Source organism: Drosophila eugracilis, unplaced genomic scaffold (genome assembly GCF_018153835.1).
Source record: "Drosophila eugracilis isolate 14026-0451.02 unplaced genomic scaffold, ASM1815383v1 contig_2088, whole genome shotgun sequence".
Classification (NCBI taxonomy): Eukaryota; Metazoa; Arthropoda; class Insecta; order Diptera; family Drosophilidae; genus Drosophila; species Drosophila eugracilis.
Genome location: NW_024572964.1, coordinates 6697989 through 6725721, shown reverse-complemented (window position 1 = coordinate 6725721; position 27733 = coordinate 6697989). Strand labels below are relative to the sequence as shown.

The 27733-nt window shown below is 42.5% G+C and overlaps 1 protein-coding gene across 3 annotated transcripts in view; it reads left to right on the top strand.

The window, feature by feature from the left end:
- The window catches only part of LOC108107728 (palmitoyltransferase app), a 61342-nt gene that overhangs the window by 20471 nt on the left and 13138 nt on the right, over positions 1-27733 (top strand). For all 3 annotated transcript variants that reach the window (XM_017215376.2, XM_017215375.2, XM_041817931.1), the window contains exons 3-4: positions 6408-6433; positions 25410-26870. In XM_017215376.2, the coding sequence (XP_017070865.1) occupies positions 26680-26870 (191 nt within the window). In that variant the 5' untranslated portion in view covers positions 6408-6433; positions 25410-26679. The remainder of the gene's footprint in view (positions 1-6407; positions 6434-25409; positions 26871-27733) is intronic.

Below are 27733 nucleotides of genomic sequence, written 5' to 3'. Positions count from 1 at the left end.
TGCCCTGTCAAGGGCTAAGTATTGGGTATCCACAGCTAAGCCATTTGATTAGCCATCGACGAGTAATTCCAATTTCAATAGTTGGATTTGAGGGTGCAGGAGAGGGAGGGAGCAGGAGAAGAAGCAATCCTCCTTCCTAAAACCAATTTGCTGGGCGTCTGGCAAATATATATCCAGACTTATAGAAAGTGACCGCAAAATGCTTGCCAGTTGTTCATTTGTGGGGTACCAAACTCTACTGCCACTGCCACTTCCCATTCCACACCCATTTCCATTTCCAATTGCAAGTTGCAAGTTCGGTTTCGTATTTGTATTTGCAGAATGTTGAAATTTATTGAACAAAATTAAACACAGCACGAATCGGGCCCTTCTTTTTATTTTTATTTACTTGGGTTTATTTTCTGAGCTTGCACTCACTCGCCTTCCCTTGCTCCAGTTGCAGTTTAATTTGTACATCGATAAATTTTTTAAGCTGTCAGGATGCCTCCCCCCCCTAGAAACACACACACACGACTGTGCACGACTGTGTGTTTGAGTTGGCCAAATAACCATAAATCGCCAGCTTGCCGTGCGATTGTCGCTTTGAAATATCGTTTAACTTGGTTCGCTCCAGCTCTGGCCATAAACTCGGCTCTGAATGGGTTGTAAGGATTTATCCTGCCACGCTAAATGTTCAGGCATTTCGCTAATTAGCCGGCCATTAAAAAATATGTAAGCAGAGAGAGAGAGAGAGAGGTTCTGTTTCTCTGGCTGCCGCTGCTGTTTCCATTCATAATTTGCGCAGTGGACCGGACATTAATCAACTTGGCCGGGCCAAAAAGTCTGTCAATAGCGCAGGCCCATCCTTCAATGCTTCCCCTTTTTGGAATATATATAAATCCCGCTCTATTATGCGCTAAGCGAACAAAGAAAGTTTTGAATCAATTCAAGTTGTCCAAAGTTAAATCCGCGTAGTGCATCGCCAGCTTTGCACTCAATTAAGTGACTTGTGCCGGAGAGTTGCAAGTTGCAAGTGCGTGATGAAGGCAGGGCTTCACCGGCTTCTCTGCAGCTTCAAAAGCTATGGCAGCACAGCTAAGGAAAACAATTTTCTCGCTGAGCAACAAAAAAGTGAAAGAAAGAAAATCGAGAAGCGAAAATATAAAGCAAGCAAATCCACTTCAATGGCAAAAATAAGAAAGAAAAGCACCAACAACCGGGAGCACAACTTGAGAGTGCCAACAATTGATGCAGCAGCTGGCCCGTCAAAAGTTGCCACTTTCTTGGCACTGTCCTTGCTCCCAGACGGAGGAGGGTCTCCCAGGACTTTCATTCACCCTCCTTCTCGCACACGTGAGCCTGGTGCAAAGTTTTAGTGGCATTTTACCACTTTTGCCCCGACTTCCGCCTGATTGACTTGCATCGAGTTGACTTAGCACAGCTTCCTTCTTCTTCACGGCATTTTCTTTATTGGCCGGGAGTAGATTTTCTCTTGGCATTGGTTGCGTAAACTAATTTTCCATGTCGTCACTCGATTGTTTTAAAAGCTAACTTTACTTTGTTGCCAAAGTACACACACACACACATTGTGGAGCCGCCACTCCCCCACACATATATGGATCATAGTAAAACATTTAAGCCTTTCAATTGGCCGTGCTGAGATGCAATTTGTCAATGCAAGTGCCATCGACCCTTGGGGCATTGCTTCCAACTGTTCGATGACTAATGCAGTTTTTGTGTTGCCGGTTAACTCCTGGACAGGAGATGGTTTTCCCTCTTTGGATTGCATTCAAGGTACTGACAGCACGAGTTACTTTCGATGTTGTAAATGGAGATTTGCCTGCGAAGTAAGCCATGATTCTGCCTGAACTATGTTAAAAAGAGTTATTAGCTTTTCCATTTGGACTTGCATAAATATTTTAGTTAACTTAAAAGTGTAAAACTACGAAAAGTTTTAACTTTTAAAAGGAAAACAGGAAACAAACAGTGGGAAGGCTTCTTTTTGATATTAAATATATAAAATTTAGGATCACATTTTCCCCATAAGCTTGATACATATTAAGTTTGGAAACTAATTAGCAACCTTCCTTAGTCTCTCAATAAAATCAAATCTCTGTGCGTTACAAAGACAAAAGATTAAGGCAACTGGAAGCTGAGAACTATATAAGCCTCAATACAAATATCCTCGATTTGGTATCCTTTTAAGCAAGGATATTTGATCGACTTCCCTTTGCGCCACACACACACACACACACACGACCGCACATTGTTGTGTGTGACTTGAGGCACGGGGAGTGCGTGTGTGTGTGGCTGCCACAGACATTTCCGCAATGTATTTTGACTTGAGGCATTTGCCAGATGATGGATAATGGCATTCAATTTGCGGAATTGCTCGGCTCGAGTTCGATTCCTTGGCTGTGTGTGAGGGCGTCCTTGAGCTGGTAGCCGTAGTGTCTGGTCTTAAATAGTTACGTCAATTAATTTACAACGCATTGTGTCAGTTCTCGTTGTCGTGTGCATTATAAATGATTTGTAGGGCTGCCTTTTGCTGCCATTCTTGCACCTCCCCCCTCTTAACTTTGCGTGTTCATTAGCTGTCAGAGGGGGTGAAGAGGGTAAAGCATTTTATGGGTCAACTGCTATGACCTCGTTTGTGGGTTAACCCTAAACCTTACCCAAAGCTAGCATATTTCGATTTCGAACGGAACGGAACAGGACGGCGACTGCTCTTCAAACTATTTGCAGTGGCTTGCTAATTTTCATTGCCCCACTTGAGTGAATGGCATGATCCCAGCCCCCCCCTTCAGCCATGCCCACAAAAACCTCTTTAAATATTCATGGGCCAGAGAGTTGAAGTCGTCGAGTTAAATGACACAAACCCCCCCACCTCTCGCAACCAGTCGCGCGCTCTCTTTCTCTCTTATCAATTATCAATTAACCTAAATTTTAGCCTTTTGCGATTTTGGCACGGCCAATGACAGTCGTGAATTCCCCTGCCCTGCAACCCCGCAGGATTTCCCGGATGTCATCTGAAGTCGTCGTATGTGCCAGCTGAGAAGCCGGAACAGAATCAGATGAGCAACGAAGATGGAGCGTTTTCCAAACGGAAGCTGACAGCCACCATCGCAGGTGACTGGCTGGCTGGCTGGATAACTTTCTGATTAGTGTGAGAGCACTTTCCAGCTGTTGAGAGGTGGCTTTTGCCAAAAGTCGACGGGGGAATTGGCAAAGGGATTGATTTCAATTAAATCATGTTATTGCCAAAGGTGGCTCTCAAGGGGTTTAAAGGAAGTTAAAGGGAAGTTTAAAAGTAACCAAAAATATGTTTTCTTGCGTGAAGGAAGCCTCTTTAACAACTCTTAAACAAAATTCCAGCTGCTCTTATTTTTCTTACCAATTCACTTTCCAAAATTGAGTTTTCCGAATATTTTCCCTACAATCTTGTTTCGTGTTAGTGCGCTCAATGAGGAAAGAAAACAACCACGAATGCCATTATTTTGACCGCATTTATATGCGAGGGCGTTGGTGTAAGTTTTCCAGACCTCTTGGCTCTGACGACCCTTGACAATAATCATTTTCATTACTGTAAAATGTCAACAGTGTCAGCCAAGTCCCCTCGAGCATCCTTCTCTTTGGGCCCCACTGCACTTCACTCCACTCGACTCGCAGGACATGTAGCTGGAAATTTGATGATGCAGCAGCAAGCAGTTCCGAGCAGCAGGAGCAGCTGCTGCTGAGATGAGATGCTGTGCTGTGACGAGCAAAAGGATTCTTCTACATTCTCCATTGCAGCCAAAATCTAAAACAAACAAACCAAACTGAGCTGCGTTCTCTTCAAGGAGCTCTTTCAAGGCGAAACATTGACAAAATTCCACTAGGTGCGCCCCGGGGCGACATTTTGCAGCTACTTTTGCTTCACCCGCATCAGCCTTTCCATGCCCCCATGCCATATCCTTTGGCTATGGCCAAAAAAGACTGAAACCAAGAAGGAGATAGTAGCGACGTCTAGAAGACGTGCATTTGCTCAAGTGGAAATGAATTGAACTCGGGCAGCAGCAAAAGCAGAAGCAGAAGCACCAAAAGCAAAAGCAGAATGCAATCTCATTCTCTTGTCAACTTAACCTCGACTGCCAGGATGATGGCATCGAGTCGTCGATGACGCCCGGCTGTGCCATTTGTTGTTGCTGCCCATTGTCGTCAGAGGAGCAGCCATTTGGAGCGCACAGTGGTCCTCAAATAAATGAGATAGAAATGGGAAATTACCTAGATAATTGGTTAGTGGAGTTGGTCAAAGAGAAACAACTTTGGAGAAGAGATTTTCCCCCAGAGCTTTAACGGCTCTTTGTCTTTGGGATAATCATCAAAACAAGCTAATAAACATGTTTTCTTTAGAGCAGGAAAATGGGAAAAATGTGGAAGTTGGCTACAAATTTAATAAGTAAATATGGTATCTTACTTTTTTAAAAGTTAATTAGTTAGTTTAACAAAAAGAAAACAGTTTAATTTAGCAATTAATCGTTTAGAACTAAGCAAACTTTCAGACTAAGACAGTTTACTATACCTTTGTTGGGGTTTTTAAAAGATAAACTAAGTTAAGTTTTGAAAGTTTTCTTCTTTTCCTCACTTTTCCTCACTTTTCCTCACACCACATTCTCTTTCTCTGCCTTGAATTGAACTGTTCTGAGAAATGGTTATAAGATTTCTCAGCTCAATGGAATTTTATCTGCTTTGATATATCTCTATGTGACCACTGTGTGACTATTGTTTGTGCGTCTGAGTTGCCTTTGCTGCTGTTGCCATTGCTGCTGCTCGATTTTTTCTTTAAACAATGGCCCGAGCATTTTTGATTGTCAAATGTTTGCCGAGATAACATTTACTATAGCGGATTTTCACTGGAGCGTAGGAGAGATGGCATTCCGATGACAGCACGGCAAAATGGAGCGAGTGCTGTAAGCGTTGCTAAGCTGGTCTTCTGTACGGAATATATATATATATATATAGTATATACTGGGGTGATAGCATCAATTTGTAATGATCTTATAAGTGCTTGTATTGTGCCTTTGTCTGCTGGGATTCTTCCTTCCTTTCTTCCTGTGTGCGGTTTATAAACAAATGTCTCGGAAAAGTTTCCGCCAGTCAATTAAACGGCAATTAGAGGGACTTCATTCTGTGTGTTTGTCAGCATGGCAAGTTTTTGGGAGTTAAGAAGAGAGTGAGAGGGAGAGCTGAGGGGGGAGTGTCAAATTCACACTGCTCCGCATTTCAATTAAAAACCAATTTCCCTGCGGAAGTGCTTAATTATTGGATATTAGCCAAGAGCTTGACTCAGTCAAGGACTCTTGACACCCGATTCTGCAAGCTGACAAACAATTTCCTGGAAGTTGATCGATAGCTGCTGCTGTTGGCATTAATTGAATGCTCTTTGAATTTGGAAATTGGATAATATCTGATATATATGTGATATCTGATAGATATATATAGAGAGAGAGAAAGAGATGTGACATATTGTTGCCTACTTTCAGGCTAGTTACGTAGTCCAACCATGGCGTTGTTACGACGTGAAACGTGTCGGTAATACTACTCTGAATTTTACGCTAATTGAAATTGCAATCGAATTACTTTGGCAGTGAGACTGCGGTAGATGGCATAAAGGCCAATGAAAATATAATCACATTTATGCAGTTTTTATGCCAGCAATGTAAATATTTTCGTTGTAAACATGTGAATGGTGAATGGGTGAATGGCGAGTGCTCATCCTGGGTATTACGAGTATGACTGGCCCGTCAGCGACAGCCGTTGGCCATGGCTGAATGACCATAACGTCACATACACATGGAGATACAAATGGGAGATACAGATACAGAATATATATATATATAGGGAGAGAGATCCAGAGTCCTTTTGGCCTGCACTCGATTCCATTTCGAGTTCATTGAATTTGCGCATTTTTCCTCGTCTTTTTCGAACGCTTTCATGCCCCCGTGGATAGAGTGCATTAATGAGAGTGAGCCATACAAATCGTAGCGTGAAATTTATGAAATCAAAATCCTCACTTCCATCCATCCATACACGAACTGGACAGGATGTAGGATAAATGTATTTTTTGATATATAGTATAATTGCATTTTCTGGACGAATGCCTCGTTGCCCACTGATTGCGTAATTTAATAGCTTTAACATGGCTGAATAATTGGTTTTAGGTAATATCGACTTCAGCTGTTACATTATTAATGCGAACTCTGAAGAGCAGCGTTTCCGCTTTTTCGGCGGAAATTCGCTTGAAAATTCCTGTCACATTCGGTACTAGTAGTCTTCTTCCTATGATAAATGATATATGGCCTACTAACAGATGTGTGTTCGTTTGCGTTGATGTCACGTCCTGATCATTAATTATGTGAACTTGTTTTTGCTCTTGTCTCTATTTGCAGTTCAGCGAGCCGGCGGATGGATAAAGGTAAACAAACAAACTACAAATAAAAAAAAACCCTTCGCTCGTATTTACGACCCGGGCGTGTCGAATTTGACAAGAGGAGCCGTGGCCCAGACAAGCATAATCTCTAACAGGCGGGGGGGAAATGATTAGTCCAGAAGGAGACAAGCTAACCAGATGACCATCTGACCTGATGCCCTGCAGACCAGACCGACCGCACGTAAGCCAGTGGCAAAGTAAAACTTTTAACGAAAACTGACAACCGCAATGACCAAAGTGTCATAAATCCATAAATCCATAACCGAGCGTCAACAACATCAGCAAACAGTTTGTTGTACGACCTACGACATGTGACGGCGCTCAGGATTCCCCACACACAGAGAGAAAAAAGCCAATATCAGTTTGATTTATCTTATCACTTTGGTTATGCACTTACCACAAAATAACTGTTATCTTATCAGTTTGATCAATATCAAGTGTAGAAATAGCAAATATTTTGTGGTTATGCTGAAATCTCTGGGGATAAAATAACAATAAATGTATAGCCGAAAAATAGGCTATTATGCGTTAGCAATAATCTGGAATAATCCATTAACAATGCTGTAAATTCAGGGCTTAGCCTTGTCAACTTCAAAAGGTTATAAAAGTCATGAAAGCCAGTACTGAGGGCTTTTATTACATGCGCTAAAAAGTATGCTAAAAATATTTCTAAACCAAATTTTATCATTATTTCTTCACTTTACGAGCTTAGTTACCTTTATAACTACTTTAAGTTGCAAAATCACACAAATTGAGAACTTCGAAGTTACTTAGTCTCCCTAAACCTTTAAAACTTCATAGAAATACTATATCCCCCTCAATCTGACCAATTTAGTTGCCATTTTTCACTGTGCAGAGACTCCAGACCCTCGGGGGAGTGTCAGCTCGGCGGCCAATGAACTAAATAACCCTCAATCGGGGAATCGCTAAAGGGGGGGTAGGTGGCGCAGTCACTAGACAGGCGGTACACGACATAGTAGCGGGCCAAAAAGCTCTCATGTCAACCGCAGTCAGCGGACTGGCAGACAAACATATTGACGGCGATGGATTCGATGGTTCCATGCCACTCGAATCTCGTCTCGCGTCTGCCAGATAAAATGAAGTATATCACAAGCTGGTCGATGTGTTCGATGTTTGGTTGGATGTTTGAACCGGGGTCATGTGTGTGGAAAAACAAAACACTTTTCAGCAGCACAACAACAAGAACTTACATGGCGAGGGGTGTAGGGAGGGGGAACAATATTGTTTGTGTCGAAGTTTATCGATAAGTTGTCGTCGTCGTCGTTGTAGCTCCCTGAAAATCGCATCAGCAAAAAGCAAGAAAAAAAAAAAGAACGCACAGTGTCGCATAAATTAAATTTCCAGTCGCCGTCGACGCATGGCCATAAAAAATCATAAAAATATATTAAATTTATACGTAGTGCTTACACATAAGATCGCTATGAATTCATAAATTCTCGCCGAGCAGCCGCCGCTGCCATCCTCATCCGCATTCCCGGCCACAGGCAAAACCGTGGCCTGGCCACAACCACAGCATAACAACGGCATTGACAGTTAAATGAATGACTATGGGGGCAATGCCGTAGTCGAAGCCGAAGCCGATGCCGCTGCCACAGCCGATTCTATAGCCGGAACTGAGGAGAGTCCTCCTTGAGCTCTTCAGTTCCTGCTGCGGTGTCTGTGCACTGAAAGAAATCAAATAAAAAATGTAAGACAACAACTTCTATCATAAAATAAATAGGCTATCAAAGCAAGATCTAACTTTTTATATCAAAAATTTATAAATAAATTTATATTTATATTTAAAAATCGTAAATAATACTTCTAAAATGGTTTTTGTTAACCCAAAGATGTGCTAATTGCTTTCAGAACTTTGTTTATTAGATTAGAATGTGTAAATGAAGTTAGTTTTTTGACTTAAGATAAAAAGTTAAAGTTTTTCTTAGAGTGGCAATGTGGATGTTAGTTGGTCCGCCTGTGGCTCGTGCTCCTCCATCTTGTTTTGCTACGTTTTGTTTGCTTGGCTATAATTTATGCAAATCTGTTAAAGTTTTGCCGTCATCGGGAAAGTTGCCGCTGTCAGTGGCGCTGCATAGTTTTATGTGCTCCCTCGCAATTGTAGGGGGACCACAACAGTGTATATTCAATTTGCGTTTGTCTCGTGCGACGACGAGGATGAGGATGAGGATGAGGATACGGATGAGGACTCTGGGAATTGAATTGAACACATCAAATCTGGTATTCTGATTTCGGTTTTCTTGCTGTTTTCTTGTCATGTGGCTGGCTCACAGAGCCAAGAAATGGAAAACAAAACAAAGTTGGTTATAAGAAAATATGACAAAGTTCAAGATTTGCATTTGATAGAGTGCTTTGGGGTATAAGGAAGGGTTTTTGGTTTTGAAAATTATGAAATTTATAAAATATTATTTTTTATTTCCAGCTAATAGGTATCACTGTAGTCTAGTAACTGCCTTTTTTGACCCCCCTTCAGGACTTTTTGTTGCCATCATTAGAGTAATAAATAAAATTGGATTCCCGGTTCCGCGAATCCATGCATATATAAGTGCGTACAATAGTTTTACCGTTATATCCTTGTTGTTGTTTTTGACATCGTTGACATCGGAACAGTTTTTCACCGACTTGGAAGAGGGTCCAAAGGTCCAGAAGGGGGCAGTTTTTAATGTTTTTATGCCGCTGGCAGTTGTTTGAGCTTTTCCCGGACCAGCTTTATATTTATGCAAAGTTATGCGGCTTAACAGATAAGTCGGCGAAGTTTTTGCCCACAGCTAGGAAAGGGCCTAGATATAATGGTCGGTCAGGATATTGGCGAGTAAAGCAATCGAATGCTACCAAGTCCTAGTGAAACTTCGTGCTTGATTTGCATGAAGAACAGATTGTGGTGTCCATGATCCATGGTATTTCCAACTATATATCCTGTTGGATGGATGGTCCATGCCTTCTAGTTATTTATGTGCGGCAGCCTATGGCCCTCCTCCTTCTTCCCTTTACTGCACTTTTAATTTCACATGACAAACTGTTCCTTCCTCTGGCATTCTTCTGAAATGTGGGACAAACTTTGGCCCTGCTCTTGCTCTGGCAAACTTGTTCTACGTTGCGTATACGCAACAAAGGAACTGCCACAGGCCCGCAGGACTATCTGAATACTAAGTAAAGGGGCTGGAGCTCTTTCTCTATACCGCCCAAACACGACCATCTGCCACTCTAGCTAATTCCAAATTATATTAAAAACTTTTAGCTCTGTGTGTTCCTCCTTTGCCTTGCTTTTTCATTATCTGGCCAACAAAGAAGACCAGCCTGGCAGGAGAAAGGATGAATATGAAAAATTGCTAACAAACTACGAGTGTACCAGCCTGGTTCAGGAATAAACTCACTCACTCTCTCTCTGTCCTCTGACTGTCTTCCAAAAAACGCGACCCGGTTTAAGGTCCAACGCTATTTGCATTGTCCGCTTGTTGCTGCTGCCCCCAAAGAAAAGTCGGGAGATGAACTGAATTACCCTTTTAGCCTGGACCCCCATTGTACACGGGGGCAATGGCGTTTTGTAATTCGACACTGGGCCACAGTAATCTTCGGCATTAGTTGCACTGAACTTCATTTGCCCACACTGGCAAGTTGAGGTAGCTCCGAGAAGCAGCCACGTGACGGTTCGACGCTCATTTAATACTGGCCACAGACGCCAAACAAGCTCGGGGATTGACTACACAGGGGAAAATCTTCACGAATCATTATAAAGCGAAAATGTTTAAATAATGAACCTTTAAACTATAACTTTCATAGTTCATTATAGTTAAAGTTATAATTAGTGTGATAAGTTTTTAAGTCCCTTAACTGGCTGAAGTTTTTCTTCTGTGCATGCAAACAAAACGACAAGCAAAAGCGTGGACTACGTGCCTTTCTCACATTGATTTTCCACCCATTTTCCGCCTTGCCTTCCTTCCTGCTACTCTTCCTTTCCACCCCTGGCCGGCAGCACTTGACTGACCTCTTAAATTCGTTTAATGTTTAGTTAGGTCGAGCTTAGGCCCGTGCCCCGGCTGACAGGTCTCGCTGACCTGGCGGCTCCCAAATTAATGGCCGGGCTGAAGTGCTCTAAATTTTCCATTTTTTTTGCGTTTTTACCTGGCGCACATTTCCTCTTAATGAGTTTTGGCCCTGCAGTTTTGTATTAAGTGTTCTCGAAATGTAATTATGCGATTTCTGGGAGCACCCAGCACCCCAACTCTCGTGTATAGGGCCAGCAGTCATCTTTATAGACATTTATTTAATAAACTCGCATCCGTGCAATGGCCCTCTCTCGCTGGTGCCATGAAAAATGCAATTAAATACTTTCGGCTATTAAAATAAAAACTTTACTTCAGCCCGCCCCAAAAAGTAGGCAACGGCTGCCAAAAGAGGTTGGGAGAGCAAGGTCGGTATGTGGATTGGCGAAGGGGGAGGGGTTTGTTTTTTTTTAACCCCCCCGGATGCATTCCGCTCTGTTGCTGCAGTGGTCGCCCTGGTGTGACCTAATAAAAAAATTATGCCAAACGAAAGTGAACGCCCAATGGCAGGGAGATGGGAAATGGGGAAAGGGAATGAGCATGGGTTGACCCTGTGCAAATTTTCACAACCGCCAGAAGGGAAAGTGAGGAAAATGAAATAAACGAACTGTGGAATGGCGGCGGCAGCCATTGGCCGATATGCACACTCAGCACTTATGAGATATTAAGTTGAAAACTTTGCCCGATCTCATCCCATAACATTGTGCTGTCTTTGTCGATGCCTTTGGCTTTGCCACTGCCACTGCCTCTGCCTCTGCCACCGCCATCGCCTTTTATGCAGCCTGACTCAAGTTAAATTGAGCAAAATAATGCGGTCAATTTATAACGAGCAGGCTGCCGCACCACCAGGCAATTGTGGGTGTTGCAGAAAGTAAGAGAGATGGTTGCACGTGAAGAAACCGAGATAATGCATAAATTGGTGGGCAATTTGAAGCTATTTAAACTTTTTTAAATCTATTAATATAAGAGAAAAATGAAATAAATGGTTTTTCCCATTTAGTTTGCTTTTTATTAGTACAAAAATGCATAAAAACAGCCACATAATCACGATATGTAAACAGTTTTTCCAATTTAAATTCAAAGCACAAATTTTAATCGGCTTACAAGCTGAAAGCTAAGCGCTTAATAAAATTATGTAATATGTAAACTATTAATGCAATTATGGCCCAGGAATATGTGCCTAGAATTTCGGAATACTTTTCCAATTTTTTTCTCTCTGTGCCTAGGATGTGCATGCCGCCATTATTCCATGCTCAGGACCAGTGTCAGGCAGCTTAAACAAAAGGAAGTGCCCTGGCTGCTACTTTGTCAGTTTAACTTGTTGTTGGTCTAGCAGGAGATTCGGCTGGCAGGCAGAAGTAAGAACAAGAGGGGTGGAGAGAGGGAGGGGATCCTTGAAGGAGGCAGGACATCAGTGTTCCGACTGGCTGCGGATGTACGGACGCCGTCCGCCTGCTGGTGTCATTTGGCTGTCTCTTTGGTGGCACGCAAGTTTGCAAAATTATGGCATCGAGTCCCAACCGTCGACCATCCAACGCCCTACAATTTATAAGGTTAAAGTGAAATTATGGCCAAAATGGGAGGGTGGTGGGTGCTATGGATGGAACGTGACTGCAGCACAGGGGGAGACCTACCGACCGACCGACCGACCTGCTATTGAAAGTGCAAGTGACTTTCTACTGCTATTGGCAAATGACCCAATTTATGGACCGCATTCCGGTCAACGAAGCGAATCGTTTCGGCTTATTGAGGGGTGGTAGGGAGGTAGGTAACAGCACACATACATTGCACACTTTGCCCGTAAGGACATGGATTAATTTCGGGTTTCACTTTTTAATGAGTTGCCGAACGATAAAAGGAGTGTGGAAAATTCGGAAACGAGCGATAAGGCCAACCAAATTGACGGCAAATTAGAGGAAATTCGATTGGCAAATGGCAATTATAGAAAGAGAGAGAGAGAGAGAGAGAAAGCGAGAGCGGGTGGGTGAATGGTTTGAAGTATTCGGGAAAGTGGGTCATGGAGTTAAAACACGTTAGTCCTCTTGGCCTACGAAATAACCCACTATTGACTTTCCTTTTGACTAGCTTCAGTGAATCCAATTCTGGCTTATCCGAAACATAAGCTCCGATTTGCCACCGCGGGCTGTACTAAAAACAGGCTTTCGTTGGCCGAAAACCACAGAATAAAGCAGTTGATTGTGGGAAACTTTGAAACACGTTGTGCAGCTCAAATTAATTACGCATGAAATTGCAATTAATTGGTTTAAGAACTTGGCAAGTTTATCTTAAAGTTTTTACCCCCTCACAGCAAAGAGTTTAAGTGCTCAGATAAACAAAAAGCGCCAAAGTCCTGCAAGGTGTGAGGATAAGAAGAGTAGGAGGAGGTTGGGTTTTGGGTTTTTCGCTTGGCCAGGACGAGAGCTGAAAGAGCAGGGAATCTTGTGAAAGTAAAAACATCAACAAAAAAGAAAGGGAAAACAAAGAAAGTTTAACAGAGAGAGAGAGAGAGAGAGATAGGAGGGAGGCTGTGCGATAGAGACAGCTGGAACAATGCAGGCAGCGCGCGGCAATAAAAATGGCGCACAAGTTCAGAACTCGAAGCACGTGAGCCGTCCGAGGGCCTGAAATGTTTATTTGGGTCCTGCCTCTGCCGTATGCACACTGATCTCTTTCTATATATATGTATATATATATACAAATACATATATAAGTAGATATGTCTGTGTGTGTGTGTAGGCCATTCTGCAGCAATGGGGAAAAACAAAAACAACAACCACGCTAATAACAATAACAACAACAACAACAGCAGACAACTGAGGCTGAGGCAACAGCAGCAGCAGCAGCAGCTCGACAACGACACTGTCACAGTAACCTAGATAGCTCCACAAAATTTCACCCAAAATGTGCCACTTTCGCTTTGACCCAGAGCCTCGGCAACGAAGGGCGGCCATCCATGCAGCCAACCATCCAGTCAGCCCCTGTCCGTCCCTGCCTCTGCCCCGTATTACCTTTAAGCCAGCCAGTTCAGTTGCAGCTGCAGAGCCTCCCAACGTTTGAGGGTCAATGTGGAGCACACTTGTATAAAAATATTAACGCGATATAAGAAGTACTTCACAGTTCTTATCTCTAAAATTATGTTTGGGGGAATTTGTAAATTAACAGCCACGTGCCGTGATTTCAAGTCTTGAGCGATAGGAAATCTTTGGGGAATGGAAATGTAAATTACGTAAGATTACTTACTCGAGATTCGTCACTTTAGCGATAGAAAATCTTAAGGGATTTCAAATTTTTATTTATAAAATTCAAACTTTTACTTTTCTCTCTGCAATCTTGTAGAGAAGCAGGAGTTTTTGGGCGGTGGGAGGCAGGTGGACAAGACCAATGGGCCACTGTAAGTCGTATAAGAAATCATGCCTGAAATATTGCACTCGTATGTTGCGGTTAAAGTGCAGCAGCCTAGCCGGGAGGCCATGCAACCAAATTGCATCCATGCGTCACACTCATACACATGCACATACGCCGGTGACAATCCCCCTGGGTGACAGTCTGTGTATGTGTGTGTTGAAAGTGTGATAGTGTGTGGGTAAATGTGTAAAACATGCAACGCTGTCTTGTCTGGAACTTGCTGCCTTTACAGCCTGCTGCCCCTGACAAATGGTTTGATTTTAAGCTTAAGTCAACACACATGAACCCCACGACCGACAGTGATGCCAGCAACTTAGTTTGAAAACCGGAAAAGTCTTACTAAGTTTGTTGTTAAAAAGAAGAAAATTTAAATTTTCAAATTTAATTTAATAAAACTTACATTAAGAGAGAAATATTAAACTAAACTGGGACTCTATAACTTAAAGCATTAAAGCCCGACTAAAATATGCAAATTTGGCATTTAAGTATGTCTGGTGGAAAAGTGAAATTGGCATTACTGCGACCCAACTTAACCCCTTGTCGCCCAGAATGGTCACGCATCGTTTTAAACATGCCACCTTGGGGAAATTTTCAAAATGACAGCAATTTATTTAGACGTTGTGAGTGTGTGTGTGGGTAAGTGTATGTGTGTGTGTGTGAGAGGACGCAACGGCTGTGGTGTCTGTGGTCAGAAAGGATTGCAGCGGTCGGCCCAATGGCAAATATTTAACTTTGGCCGAAATTCGCATTGTTGACATTCGCCGCTAACAAATTTCTATGTCAAAGGCGCATGTTTACGCATAAATAGCTTTGCCTATAGCCCACTTTGAACTCGGAATTTTCTGGTTTTCCCCCTGTTTTCATCTTCCTTATTCGGCGCTAATGCTGGCGCTAAAGGGTTCCCGATTAATTATGCAAAATGTGACCTAATCCAACAAAGGCAATGATGAAGAAGAATTTCCTTCCCAAAAAAGAGAAAAGGAACGCATATTCATGGCATTCGCTGACTTAACCTTTTCTGATGGCCTTATAAACGTGCTAAAAATAAACAATTTTAGCCACCATTTGGGTTCGGTTCCATGGCATGTATTTCGAACATTTCGCCTTAGCCCCGTGGCACTTGACGTGTAAATATTTTATGCCATTTCGGCGACCCCAAAGAGGGGCTTGCTCGCTCCGGCTCTTGATTTGGGTTTGGCAATTAGCAAAGGATTTTCGCCCTTTTAGTCTTAGTCCGTCCCTCCTTCTTCCAATGGCCATCCCTAATTCTGTTGAAATGTTTTAATCCAATGACTCGATGGCTTTTAATGAAAGTGCTGTAAAGCCATTTTATTGGGAAAAAGGCGGAGAATCAATGGCTTGGGCTTTGTTTTGCTTTATTGGCGGTTTTTGGGTGTTATTTTTGTTTTATTTCAAAAGAGTTCTTTAGAACAAAGTCTAAGAACTTTAAACTAAGAAACTTTAAGTCCAATTACATTTTGTTTTAGATCGATGACTCACATGTCTGTCGGCATCAGCTTCCTGTAATTGCCAGTAAGTTCAAAGTAGTTTGCACCCAATAGCCTTGACACTGAACGGACTCAAGACGGCAAAGGCCAGAGATCAAACTGTGCATGTCACTTCAATTCACTTTCAATCCGATGTCAATCGTCAATCGTCAGTGGCCAGTGGCCAGTGGCCAAGATGTCATGTGTAACACCACAAAATTGCCGAAAAAGGGTTCCAGTTTGGGTCACGTTCATATCCAGCTGCCCTTCACCCTTACGAGTAGTAGTCAGTACTCACTGTTGCCTAAAACCACACTGCGTATGAGTGTTTTCCCTTTGCTGGCTGACCAAAAAAAAGAGCTCAAAGAGTTAAGGGGAATCGCAGTTCTCTTTGCACTTTGCCCACATCACTTTTGGTTACTCCCACAGCGCTCGGTCTTTGGCCAGCCAACTGTCCGCACACAAATGAGTCAACAGTTTGTGGCCACCGTGGGAAATTGTCGGGTAGCTCAAACACACCATCGGTAGCTCTAGAGTTTTTCCATTTTTGTTTGCCATAGAAGAAGCCTGCGATTTTCCACGATTGGCTCGAGTCGACTTGACGCCTGAAAGTATGCAATGGAACGCGTTTGGCCCCAGTCCAATGCATAAAAGTGGGTGGGTTGGGGGTCTGGCGGACAGAGATTCAACACCCCGCCAATGCAGTCGTGCTGAATTTATTGTGTTTGTTGTGCGAAATTAAATAAAAATTGAATTATGTTTATATCCGGCAGTTGCTGTTATTGTTGGCTCTATAATAGCGCGCTTTTGTTTGCCTTCCTCGAGTGTGTTCGTCCGTCTGTCTATAGCAATGTCTCCATGATCTCTGTCGCTATGTACCCCCTTGTCCTTCTCGTCGTTGTCGTCGTCTGTTTTTCATTTTGCATAATAAATTGCATTTTCCATGCCAGTGAGTCGCCTCTCCACGCCACGCTCTCTTCTCTCACTTTCTGTGTTTGTTTGGCTGAGTGTCGTCCTCGTTGCCGCCCAGCTTCTGCTTTTGTCCCCCTGTAACTCCTCCTCTTGATCCTTTGGTTCCTGCTGATTTTCCACCCACTACCCTACCTCATTTTCCAGCACCATTGAAGGCATGCAGCGGAATGCATTGGAGTCGTATTTGCCGTGTACCCCAGCCTCCGCCCTGCCCTTTTTTACATCGCCTGTGAACGCGGTTTTGCATTAATCTCATTTCATTGCCCTGGCTTGTTCTACAAACGGCTTCACCTTTGTTTTTTTTTTTGTTTTCACAAAAAACTTGCAGAGGAAAAAACGCGTAATCCGAATTACATTGGATTAAACTGCAAATAAGACAAATTGGTTTTCTATTTTGTTATTTAAATATATATTAATTCCTAAATAAAATCCTAATAAAATAGTTTTAGTGGAATAAGTGTTTCTAATCCGTAAGACTTTCTCTTTGCTCTAATGGGTGTTTGGTTCATAGACCACAAATCAGTTTAAACAAATTTAAAAACTTAAAAGGAGGCCTCTCCATACTAGGCTTTGAAAAATTAGAATGTATTGTGCATTTGGCCAACACTTTTTCACCGTGCCTTAGCCATTCCTCTCCAGCTTCTTCCCCATTCTTTTTTATTTGCGGGTTCCTGGAAATCTACTAGCGGGTCCCCCAACCAGCATAACCCAACTGATTCATCCGGGGCACAGCTGCTTCCGCTTGTACGCGCTAAATCAATTTGCTGTTTAAGCTCTGCCAGCTGTCGGCGGTTGGAGCACCTTTTTGGCTTTCGCATCAGCGTCAGTCAAAGGGAAAATCGGCGCCAAGACGTCTTGCTCCCTTCTCTCCTAGTTTTTTTTCCACGCTTTTCCCCGAGTTTTTACGTGCATGCTGCCGTTAAGTGATTTTCATGAGTTTAACGAAGTGGTTTCTACCGCCACCGCCCCTTGCTGCTGCTTCATCACTCCTTTTTAAGCCCAGCTCCGCACAAAGGAAAAGAAGCCCACAATAACAACAATAACAAACAACAACAACAGGACGACGTTTTCCCTACTTTTTTCTTGTACATTTTACATTTTCCCGGCTTGCGCCTTTGACTCATCGTGCGCACAAGAAAAAAAAGAAGTGAAACCCAGCATGATGACGCTGGGAATATTCGTTTTTCGCCTTCATTCCCTGACGTACACCCTTTTTATTTCTGCTGGGTAAGCTCAACATGTTTGCAAAATGTAATTACGCATACACTTATGTTGATAAATTCATGGCAACAAACAAAGTTGGCATATATGCAGAAAGAACAACTAAATACTCTTTCGAAAGAAATGGGAACTTTCAAACTTATAGGATTTGATATAACGTATACGCCTGGTATGTCAGAAATGTATGGGATTTTTTATTTTAAAGTTAAAGATATATTTATGCCTACCATATTCAAAAATCATTTTCTAGTTTCTCTCGGTTAAATTCTATGAACATCAAATATTAAGTATACGCAACCGAAACAAGCGGTTAGACAAGAAAACCCTTTTCACACCCTCATTAAATCAAATATTATATAAAATTTCTTAGTTATACATAACTAGTTACCCCCGAAAGAGTGTTGCAAAGTCGACAGCCCCAAAATTGTTGCAAAACAATAGATTTTTGAGTGTTGCCACTTTGTTCTACAATTTTATTGCGCGAATTTCGAGCAAAAAAAGGAAAAAAAAAAAAATAAACGCGGCAACAACAATAAAAGCCGCGCCAGCAACAGTGGCATCATAACAAATGGAGCTCCCTTCAAAGAGTTGCCCTTTTTTGTCTGTTCACATCACACAGCGCCACGCCTCCTACCGCGCCCCCTAGAATGGGTGTGTGTGTGCGAGTTGTTTGATGCGCACATTTGAGCAATTTCAGCGGGCTGCTGCTGTTTGTTTATGCTGCTGCAAATGTGCGTTTGTGTGTGTGAGTGAGTGCGGCGCGTGTCAAAATTGGTTAAACGTGAGTGGCTTTCACTTTGCCACTCGGTTTTCAGCTGCTTTCGCTGTTGCTGCCAAAAAACCCGAAGCTTGCGAGGATTTAACGGGGCATGACCCGGACGAAAGGTTAGCCCCGTTGTCCGTTTAGGCAAATTAGCTGCATACGCCACATTGGCCCGAGTACGTAACACCACCTTCTGTCTTTTGCCTTTTGGAACTCCTTCTGGTCTACCGCTGGCTAACTGGCTGACTGACTGGGTCATAAATCATGTCAAGACACGGGAATAGCAGTGGAAAGTGGCTGGGGATCAGAAGCAAGCTTCAAGCTCTCCACCGTTCACCGGCTTAATCAAGCAAATGGCCAGCACAAATCGGGAGCTCGTTTATTTTAAGCTGCCTCATAAGCAAGTCTAATTTTGCTGCCATTCCAGTGAGTTATCGTTTTGTGGTCCCTCCACTAGGGGAGTCAATCTCTGAATGGAGGTTAAATGCCCTATTTGGCGAAGCACTTGTTTACACAGGTTGGGGGTTCCTGGAACATAGCTAGGGGAGTTGTTTCTTAATATTTACAAACTGTAGAGCAACGGAGTTGGGGTTTTAGTTGGGAAGTAAAATGTATTTGCAAAGAATGTTAATAAAGTCTTAATCTTGCTTGTCTAAAGCCCTAATGCTTATATATGTTTTAAAATAAAAGAGCTTTCATTTATCTTAAACATTTCTACATGAAAAAACCTCTCAAATGTCATGTAAGAAACCAGCTTAAACTCCATGCAAAAGAAGAAAGTAGAAAAAAGCTCTTTTGAATAAATATTTAAATTTTCCAGCTCTCTGCCTAATCTCGGTTTTATCGTATTAATTCCATTGGCTTTTGCCTGGAACGTTGACAAGGGGAGATGCTCATTTCTAAATGTGTGCCATGACTTTCGCCATTCCACTTGCAAATGCAGATGTTGCTGATGTTGAAGCGGCAAAACAAAAGCTGTCAACAACAAGTTGCCGGACAAAAGAAGCCGCTGTCCGCTGCACATGCTCCGCAACGTTTGGGGCTTTGTCTGTCTATGAGTGTGTTTGTGTGTGTGGGTAAAGGCTGGCCAGTAGCAATCCGACAATACGACAATCCAACAATCCGGCAGTGGCCAACTAGCAAACTAGCAGCCAGGCGAACAATCGCCCCGACTTGTATGGGGAACTCTTGACAAATAGCGCCTGGTTGGTCACAGCTGGTGGCGCATTCCGTCGGACAGATGTTCCTGTCACTCGGTGTCTCCCCATTTCCGTGTCTTCGAAATCCTTAGTCCTTGGAGCGAGCAGCTTGCGCCTGTGTGAGTGAGTGCATCGTGGTGGTGGCGCTCATAAAACTAAATTTCTAAACAATCTGCGTTTGGCAATCTTATGGCTTTCGCTGTCGACGTTGCCGCTGCGCAACTTTATTGAAATGTTTGGCAGTTTTTCGTGTCCTACTCAATTTGTGTCACACAAACACATACACACAGACATACTCACATAGTTACAGAGGGGGGAAAGACAGAGGCTGTCTGTGTTGCAATTTTGATTTTGCAATTTTCCGTAGCATACTTTTTCGGGCCATGTGTGCATGTAAAAGCAGAATTCTCGATTATAAACCAAAAATTGTGCCATGAACAATATTGACAAACAGCTAGCCAGCCCAGCCATCATTATTATTGTGCATGTCTGGGACATTGGCAAATTCATTTAATTTCGATTGAATTTCAATTGGATCATAATTCAAATTTTCCACCGAAAGTAGCCCACGGGATTTGGCCACTTTATTCCACCAGGAGCAGTCGAGCATGAGCTAGGCAATAACCAGAACTTTTTCACATCGATGCGATGCGAAATCGAAGATAAATAAATGCTTCGAATAAGCAATAATAATCCCCTGCCCTGCCCGTCTCTAAAAAAGGAAAATACTGTGAATCGTGTGCGATGGGCGTGGAATAGATAAAAATGAGGCAAGGAAAAGGGGCGCCACAAGCGAAAGGAAAAATAAACATTTGTACATAATATAAATCGTTTTGGGGGTCCGTTTTCTTATCGGCCAACTGTTTCTCATTTATACATCATAAGCAGTTTCAGTGCGGGGCGTTCTCGGTGTATTGAATGCGGGTGGCAAATACGTTTTTGCCCCTCTTTCGCTGGGACTGCCTTGTTTTCCTTATTGTTGAGGCAGTCATAAAGAATCTGTTATCTGTAATCGGGTTCTGCCCATTAATCTCACATGAATAAAGTATTTCTTTTATAAGATGGGTTTGATATTTCCTAAGGATTATAAACAACAAATTATGGACTAAAAGTTTACGAATTTTAAAGGTAACCCATTGATAGATAACCCCATCTATAGCTTAAAGTTACTCTAAAAGTTAAACTAAAACAAAAGAAGTCAATTGCTGAGCACTTAAAATATTGTTTACTCCATGACAGATGACAGATACTTTTTAGGCCAACACTTATAGCAGATTGTCATAATAATTGTCAGCTAGGTTGTGGCTCAGCTCAAACTGTGCAAATTATTATTGTCCAGAGAATGGAATGCTGGTGCATCTGTGCAAACATGGCAAATGGCAAAGCAAACGACAATTAATTCTGCCCGCTCTAGTGGACGGTGGTCGCATCTAAGTCGACTTGCCACAAATAAAAAAAAAACCAAATGCTGAGTCAGTTCATCAGCAGAAACCCAAACAGAACAGTTTCTGCACACACTAACCAAATGAAAACAAACCAAAACACCGCTCAGACCGAAACAAAAATAGAAATGCAAATGAAAATAGAAAATAGAAATGGTAAAACCTGAAACAGAAACAGAAACAGAAACTGAATCGGAATCTGAGAGGGAAACCAAACAACGAAACGAAAGCATACAAAAATACACAAAAGCAGCAGCAGCGGATGGCAAATAGAAAAACAAAAGTTGCCATCTGCCAAATGGACAGGAATTTATAAATTAAACCGAAACAATGAGCAAAGATTAACAACAGTTACCGACACAAGCAACCTATAAAACTCGCATTCCCAACGACAATAGTCAACGATAGTTTTTCCCCGTTCGAATGTTTTTCCTTTACATTGCACAAGGCAAAAATAGTTTTTATTCAGTTAGGGATTTTTAGATGTTTTTTAGAAAGTCTGATTATAGGTGAGATATAGATTAGGTTTTGATTATCATTATTGCAGATTTTATAAGGTATCTAACCCAATAAAGACTCTATAAACTTTGTTTTTAAATATTTAAAAACCAGTTAAGGAAATTGTATAAGTAAGGTAACCACCTTATTTTCTCTCAGTGTTTGTAATAAAATGGAGTTGAATCGCCTAGCAATCGTTGATGGCGACTTTAGGTTTGACTGTCACAGCGACGGCGACGGCGACTTGACGGCCTCGACGGCGGCGTTGGCGACTGTAAATGTGACGGCAACAATTACACCGACAGAGGCAAAGGGAAACGCTAAGCAAACAGAGAACACAACAAACAAACACACACACACATACACATGTACCAAGGATGTGTGCGTGTCTAGCATTGTTGCCATAACGGAAATGGACGCCATGTCGGATGTTTGAGGAAATGTTCGTATAGCTGTAACGGCAGCGCACTGCTGCAAATGTATTTCTGTTTCCCGATTGCTCTACCAAGCCATATATGTGGTCTATTAGTTGGGCGACTCTTTTAAAACATTAAATTGTATTGACTTTTGAAAGAGTACGTAGAATGTGCCATTGTCGATGGTTATTACAATGCTGCTGGCCGTTCTTTTCAAAGCGATATTAATTGGAATATGAGCCGGAAATTATGGTTGTGACATTATAGTTAATGGAAAGTTTCCAGGTCAATAAGGTAGTAAACAAATATCTAGCTTATTGGTTTGAAAATTGTTTGCCCTGCATTGTTGTTGAATGTTAATATAAAAAGTTAAAGAGAATGAACTCAAAGCAATAAATATTCATAAAATTGCAATATGAACATTGAATCTAATAGTCTCCGTAGAACATATTACTGAAAACGAAACACATGCTAGTTTAATTCCAAGTTCCAAGAAGCACTCATACATAAGATATTAATACCTACCTAGAGATACTTCCATCTCCTTAATCTGGACCCATGAACATCCTCTGGAGTAAGCCAAAGTAACCAAACCATCCTCAAATTTATACAAGATCTCTCTCCCCACACACTCACTCACTCACTCACTATTCATATGCAGTCCGGCACTCGTGCTGTGAGAGTGTGTCTGCTGGCTTGTTGTTTGTCTGTTTGTTCGTTTGTTTGTTTGTTTGCTGAACGAGTGGGCGAGTGCGAATGCGAATGTGAATGCAAGCGGGGCGTTTGCGTAAATGAATGATCCCAGTCGAGTTGCGTTGAACTGAGCCGACTTTCATGGTGGGCTAGCTGGGGACGCGACTTAAGCCTGCACTGAAAGGAAAATAAGATCAAAGGTCAATTATATATTGTTTATTCAATGCTTTGGTATATCTTACGAGACTTTGTTGCTTGAAATTGGTTAGGTAAGTCCTAAACAAAGTTATTTTTAAACTTGATATTTGTGGCTCCTAAAATAAGGATCCAAATATCATTTTTTCAAAAAGAATTTTTATGCAACACCTTAATAACAATAAGAACTCATTAACCAAGTTAATGGTTTTATGTTTCCGTGTAGCAAGCTCCCTGCACGCATGGCTGGCGGAGCACTTGCCACGCCCCACCGACCGCCTCGCTCTTGAATGCTAAGTGTGTGCTCGCCATGCATGCGTATGAGTAACGATAGTGAGAGTGTGGGTGAATGGGCTGAAGTGGGTGGTCAGAGGAGTGGAGGATGATGAGTGGTATGGGCATGGCAGTGGCAGTTGTGGCTACGGTTAATGCGGGCGCAAGAGAAGGGGGCAGAGTGTCAAGAGCACTGGTGTTCAAGTGTTTGATGTATTACAAAATACGTTACGTATACGCAACCGCAGCCTACAATTACAATGCCAAGTGTCGGTTAGGTATTTCTTGTTCACTCTCTCGCTCGCTCACTGAGTGTCCGCTAAGTGAGTGCGATTGCTGTGTAGTTTATGCGGGAAGGATTTCATGAATTGGTGAATTCATGAATTTGTATTATTATTCTAGAATTTCACTCTACATATCTTTAATATATTTTCGTGCTAGAATTTCTTCAGTTACTCGTTTAAGATTCTTATATTTTCAAATTATGAATTCATGAATTCTCCCGCATAAACCAAGAACATGGAAGAAATGAGGTTCAAGTGCTGGACTGTGCGTTAGGCAACTGCATTTTATTAATACCAACACATGCTTGGCTTTGTTTTCTTTCCCAGGCATATTGATATTATATGCCATAATTACCAAAGACTAGAGGCCACTCTTTCACTTTCACTCTTTAACCAACTATCACACACACACACACGCATATCCTCTATTGAATTGCCGTAAGTGGCCATTTATTTACATATTTGTGCCGAGTGGCACACTTCAAACTTGGGACCTTTGTTGTTTTTGCTGTCGCTACTTTATGGTTATTGTTTTTGCCAGAAAGAGAGAGACTGAGAGAGAGAGAGAGAAACGCTGTCATTGTTGCTGGCACTTTGCGTCATTTCAGGCAATTTATGAGTTTATTGAATGGCAGGCGGCAGCACGGCGAAATGCTTGTGTGCCTTTAATTGGCACTTCTTGGCGCATGTCATCAGCTGTTGTTAATGTTAATTGAGCGCCTCTCTCTCGCTCTCTGTCAAGTCCATTACCATTTCCAGCCAGCGAAATGCATGCAAATAATTTGGAGTCAGTGTATATATTAGAACATTCGTAGTTGGCGCTATAATTGCAACACAATTTGCATAAACATTTTCACCGCCTGAGAAAGCCGACCTCCACAACATCTGCCATGGAGAGGCCCGCTTTAAATGGGCGGCGTGTGCCCAATTAACGCAAATTGCGAATGCAAAAGCCATTCACTCGTTTTCGGTGGGCCCTGTGAGTTTGTGTGTTCTGGTTTATTGCCATCCAAAGCGCGCCTGTTTGCCTTAGATAACGGGACCATGGTTCTGGAACCATGTTGCAACACAGTCACCATGCTGCAGAAGAACAGAGGGAGTAACAACTTCCTGTCGCCGGGGCGGCGGCATACAGTGCGTATGCTTAACTTGATTAGCGCCAATTAGGCGACAGGCGGCGTCTCGCCTAAAACCGCAAATTAGCGCATTTTCAGCTGTTAATAATCTATGCCGACTTAATCCTTTAGACGGTTTATGCCGCGGCATAAATTATAAACGATCAGGATTTATGGACGTTGTGAATATCAAATTTTCGGCAGCTCTCTCTGGAAATGAAACTGATTTTAAATAGGGAAAAATGTCTTGCAATTGATGATATTATGTTAGATTTTTAAAGATTTTAAGCTTAGGAACGAATAACTAAGACTTAGAATCAGGATTAGTTCAGTTTCAGTTCCAAATTAATTTGAATAAATATTTCTTTCTCTTATTCAAATAAATTACTTTAATTAATCAATCAACGGCCACAAGGAATTTGCTTGACAAACATCAATTAAAACAAATTAACTGAGTAACTCAATCAATTAAGTTTTAAGTCATACAGCCTTCGTTTTGCAATCATAAACTTGTTTTTATTTGCCAAAGGAAAAGTTAATAAACCGAAATTTACTTTCCCGCCATAAAGAGCTTAACTTCTTTCGGTTTGCCTTGGACAATTATGGATGAATATTTATCAGCCAAGGCATAATAATTCGATTGTGTTTCGCATAAAAAAAGTGATAAAATTTATCTTATGAATTGGCTGGCCCATTGCGGTCGTTTTCGCTTTTGGCCAACTGACAATTCTCCGCGCGAATGCGATTAAAATTCGATAATAAAGAGGGCATAAAGGAATCCCTGGTAGAGAAGTTTCCGCCTTTCTGCTTGTCGGCGCCCGCACAAAAGTTCTTAATCAAAATAACTTAATGATTATATTTGCTTGCAATTCCAATTCCACAGTTGCTCACTCCTTTTCACAAGTTTCCCTTTTTCTTTTCTTTTCCTCTCTTCCAGAAGAACGAATGGGTCTCCACTTCAACTGAACTCGACTGGACTAAAACCCCCAAAAACCCGAACCCCCCGAACCCATACCCAAACTCAAACTCAGCCAAACCAAACCGAATCGACGCCAACGCCAATTTTAACTACTGTTGGTGGCGCCAGCAGCGAATAGCGAATAATTGAATCATAAAGGACACGGACGGGCCAACGAAAGGATCCCAGGATTCAGGATCAACAAAGCCGAGCAAATAATTGCTGTATAGTGTGCACGGAACGTGGTCTAAAGTCCTCTTGCTTCTCTTGCTACTCCCGCTCCCAGTCCCGCCTCACTCATTCAGTCGACCTCCCTCCACACCATTTCCGGCGGAGAGTAACAAGGGGGAGTGGCACATTGCAAAGAAGGCGGCGGCAACGGCGGCTGCAGGGAAATGACAGCCGTCCTGCTTTAATTAAAGCCGGGACGTGGGGCGGTGTGTGGGCGTGAGGCCCGAAAGTGTGCGCTGCAATAAAAGGAGGAAATTGAAACGCAATGTGGCTGATGCCGCGGACCGTGGACAACGCAACAAAGTGGACGAAATTGCTTTTGGAACAGGCGAGGATAGCACTGGATAGTAACAGTAGCTGTAACTGTAGTAGCAGCAGCAGCAGGGGAGGACATTAATTTTGATTAAATTCACCTGAACATTCGCAATCAAACAACAGGCAACAAACGACTGAGTGAAATATTAGCCAAAAAACGCAAAGCAGCACATTTTAAGCGAATATTTGAAGCAGCCAACCGGGGTTTGTGGGTGTGCATGAAATTCCTTGGAGCTAGCAAACAGGAGAAGAAGCAGCAGCAGCAGCAACAGCACCCACATCACCATCAGCAGGAGGCATCTTGTGGATGTCGGTTTTGCGTGCCGCAGGCATTGCAACAGCCACACATGAACACGTCCCTGTGACAGGAGGTGTGGCGGAGACGGGCGGCGAAGTCGGGACCCCAGCAAAACGGCATAATTTCGTCAACGGCAGCCGGGTGAACTGTCGTCGGCAGAGAGCATAACCCACCATTTTTCCCCCCCTTAGAACCCAAAATCCAACCCACATCATCATCATCATCAGCAGCAGCAGCAGAAGCAGGAGCAGGAAAGGCGTCGCTGTCACAGTCAGCAACTGTTGTCAGCAAAAGGAAAAGTATCAGATCCAGGAATCAAGGAACAGGAACAGTAACAGGAACAGGAGTAGAGGCAGGAGTCAGGAATAGCAACGCAACCCATATCCTTCGCCCAGGACCGCCCCGATGAATCTGCTGTGCTGCTGTTGTTGCAGTAACATGGCACCAAACCAGCGCGTCACACGCAAATGGGAACTGTTTGCCGGACGCAATAAATTCTACTGCGATGGATTGCTAATGTCCGCACCGCACACAGGCGTCTTCTACTTGACGTGCATCCTGATTACCGGCACCAGTGCGCTCTTCTTTGCCTTCGAGTGAGTATACGCCCCGTGCTCATTTGTCAGTGCACAGAGAACAATTTTATAGTTAGTTATACTGAAATGCTTAATGCATTTATAGGAAAGATTTATTCCGAAGTTATAAGATAATGGTTAGATCTATAAACTTTCTTAAAATGACTCAGAAAAGTTAAAGGGGAAAGTCTAAAAAAAAAAAAGAAATGATCTATAAATAAAAGAAAGATAAGATAGCACTTACTTAAATTGGCTTTTACCTGATAATTGTAGGCTCAAAAACATGGTTAAAATATCTTAGCTATTAATAATAAATCAGATAAGATAAAAAATGACTAATTTAAGATTAGAAAGACGCCTTTCTTTCTTGCCGTGTGACATTTTATGGGTGTCTGGGTGAGGCTGTTCCTCCCTTTAGTTGCATTGTGTGCAAAATGTATACGTTGCTAATTAAGCATTGCCCAGTAACCCTTCCGGGGCACACCGGATCCCTGATTTCCCGGCCACCACCGACTCCATGCCACCGGGTCATGCTTGATTTCCAATTACGCCCACATTAATGGTCTCTGACTTTGGACTCTTGCTCTGGTTTCATCGGTTTCAACGAGGTTTCTCATCCGGTTTCGTCTCTCGTTGCTATCGTCTGTCGTCCGTCTCCGTATCCAATGGCATGTAATTATTGCTGTGCAACGTGGCGTATGCGTTATGCTTGGCCTGGCAAAGGACATCGCTATCCTAGCTGCTTTGCTACTCCTACTACTACTACTACTACTTTTTCAGCTTGATGTCTCTGTCCCTGTTGAATCCGTTGAATTACGACTATCCGTGTGGATTGGCCAAGTCGGAGGGGTAGACAAATAGTTTCAGCTTTTGATTTGTCAATC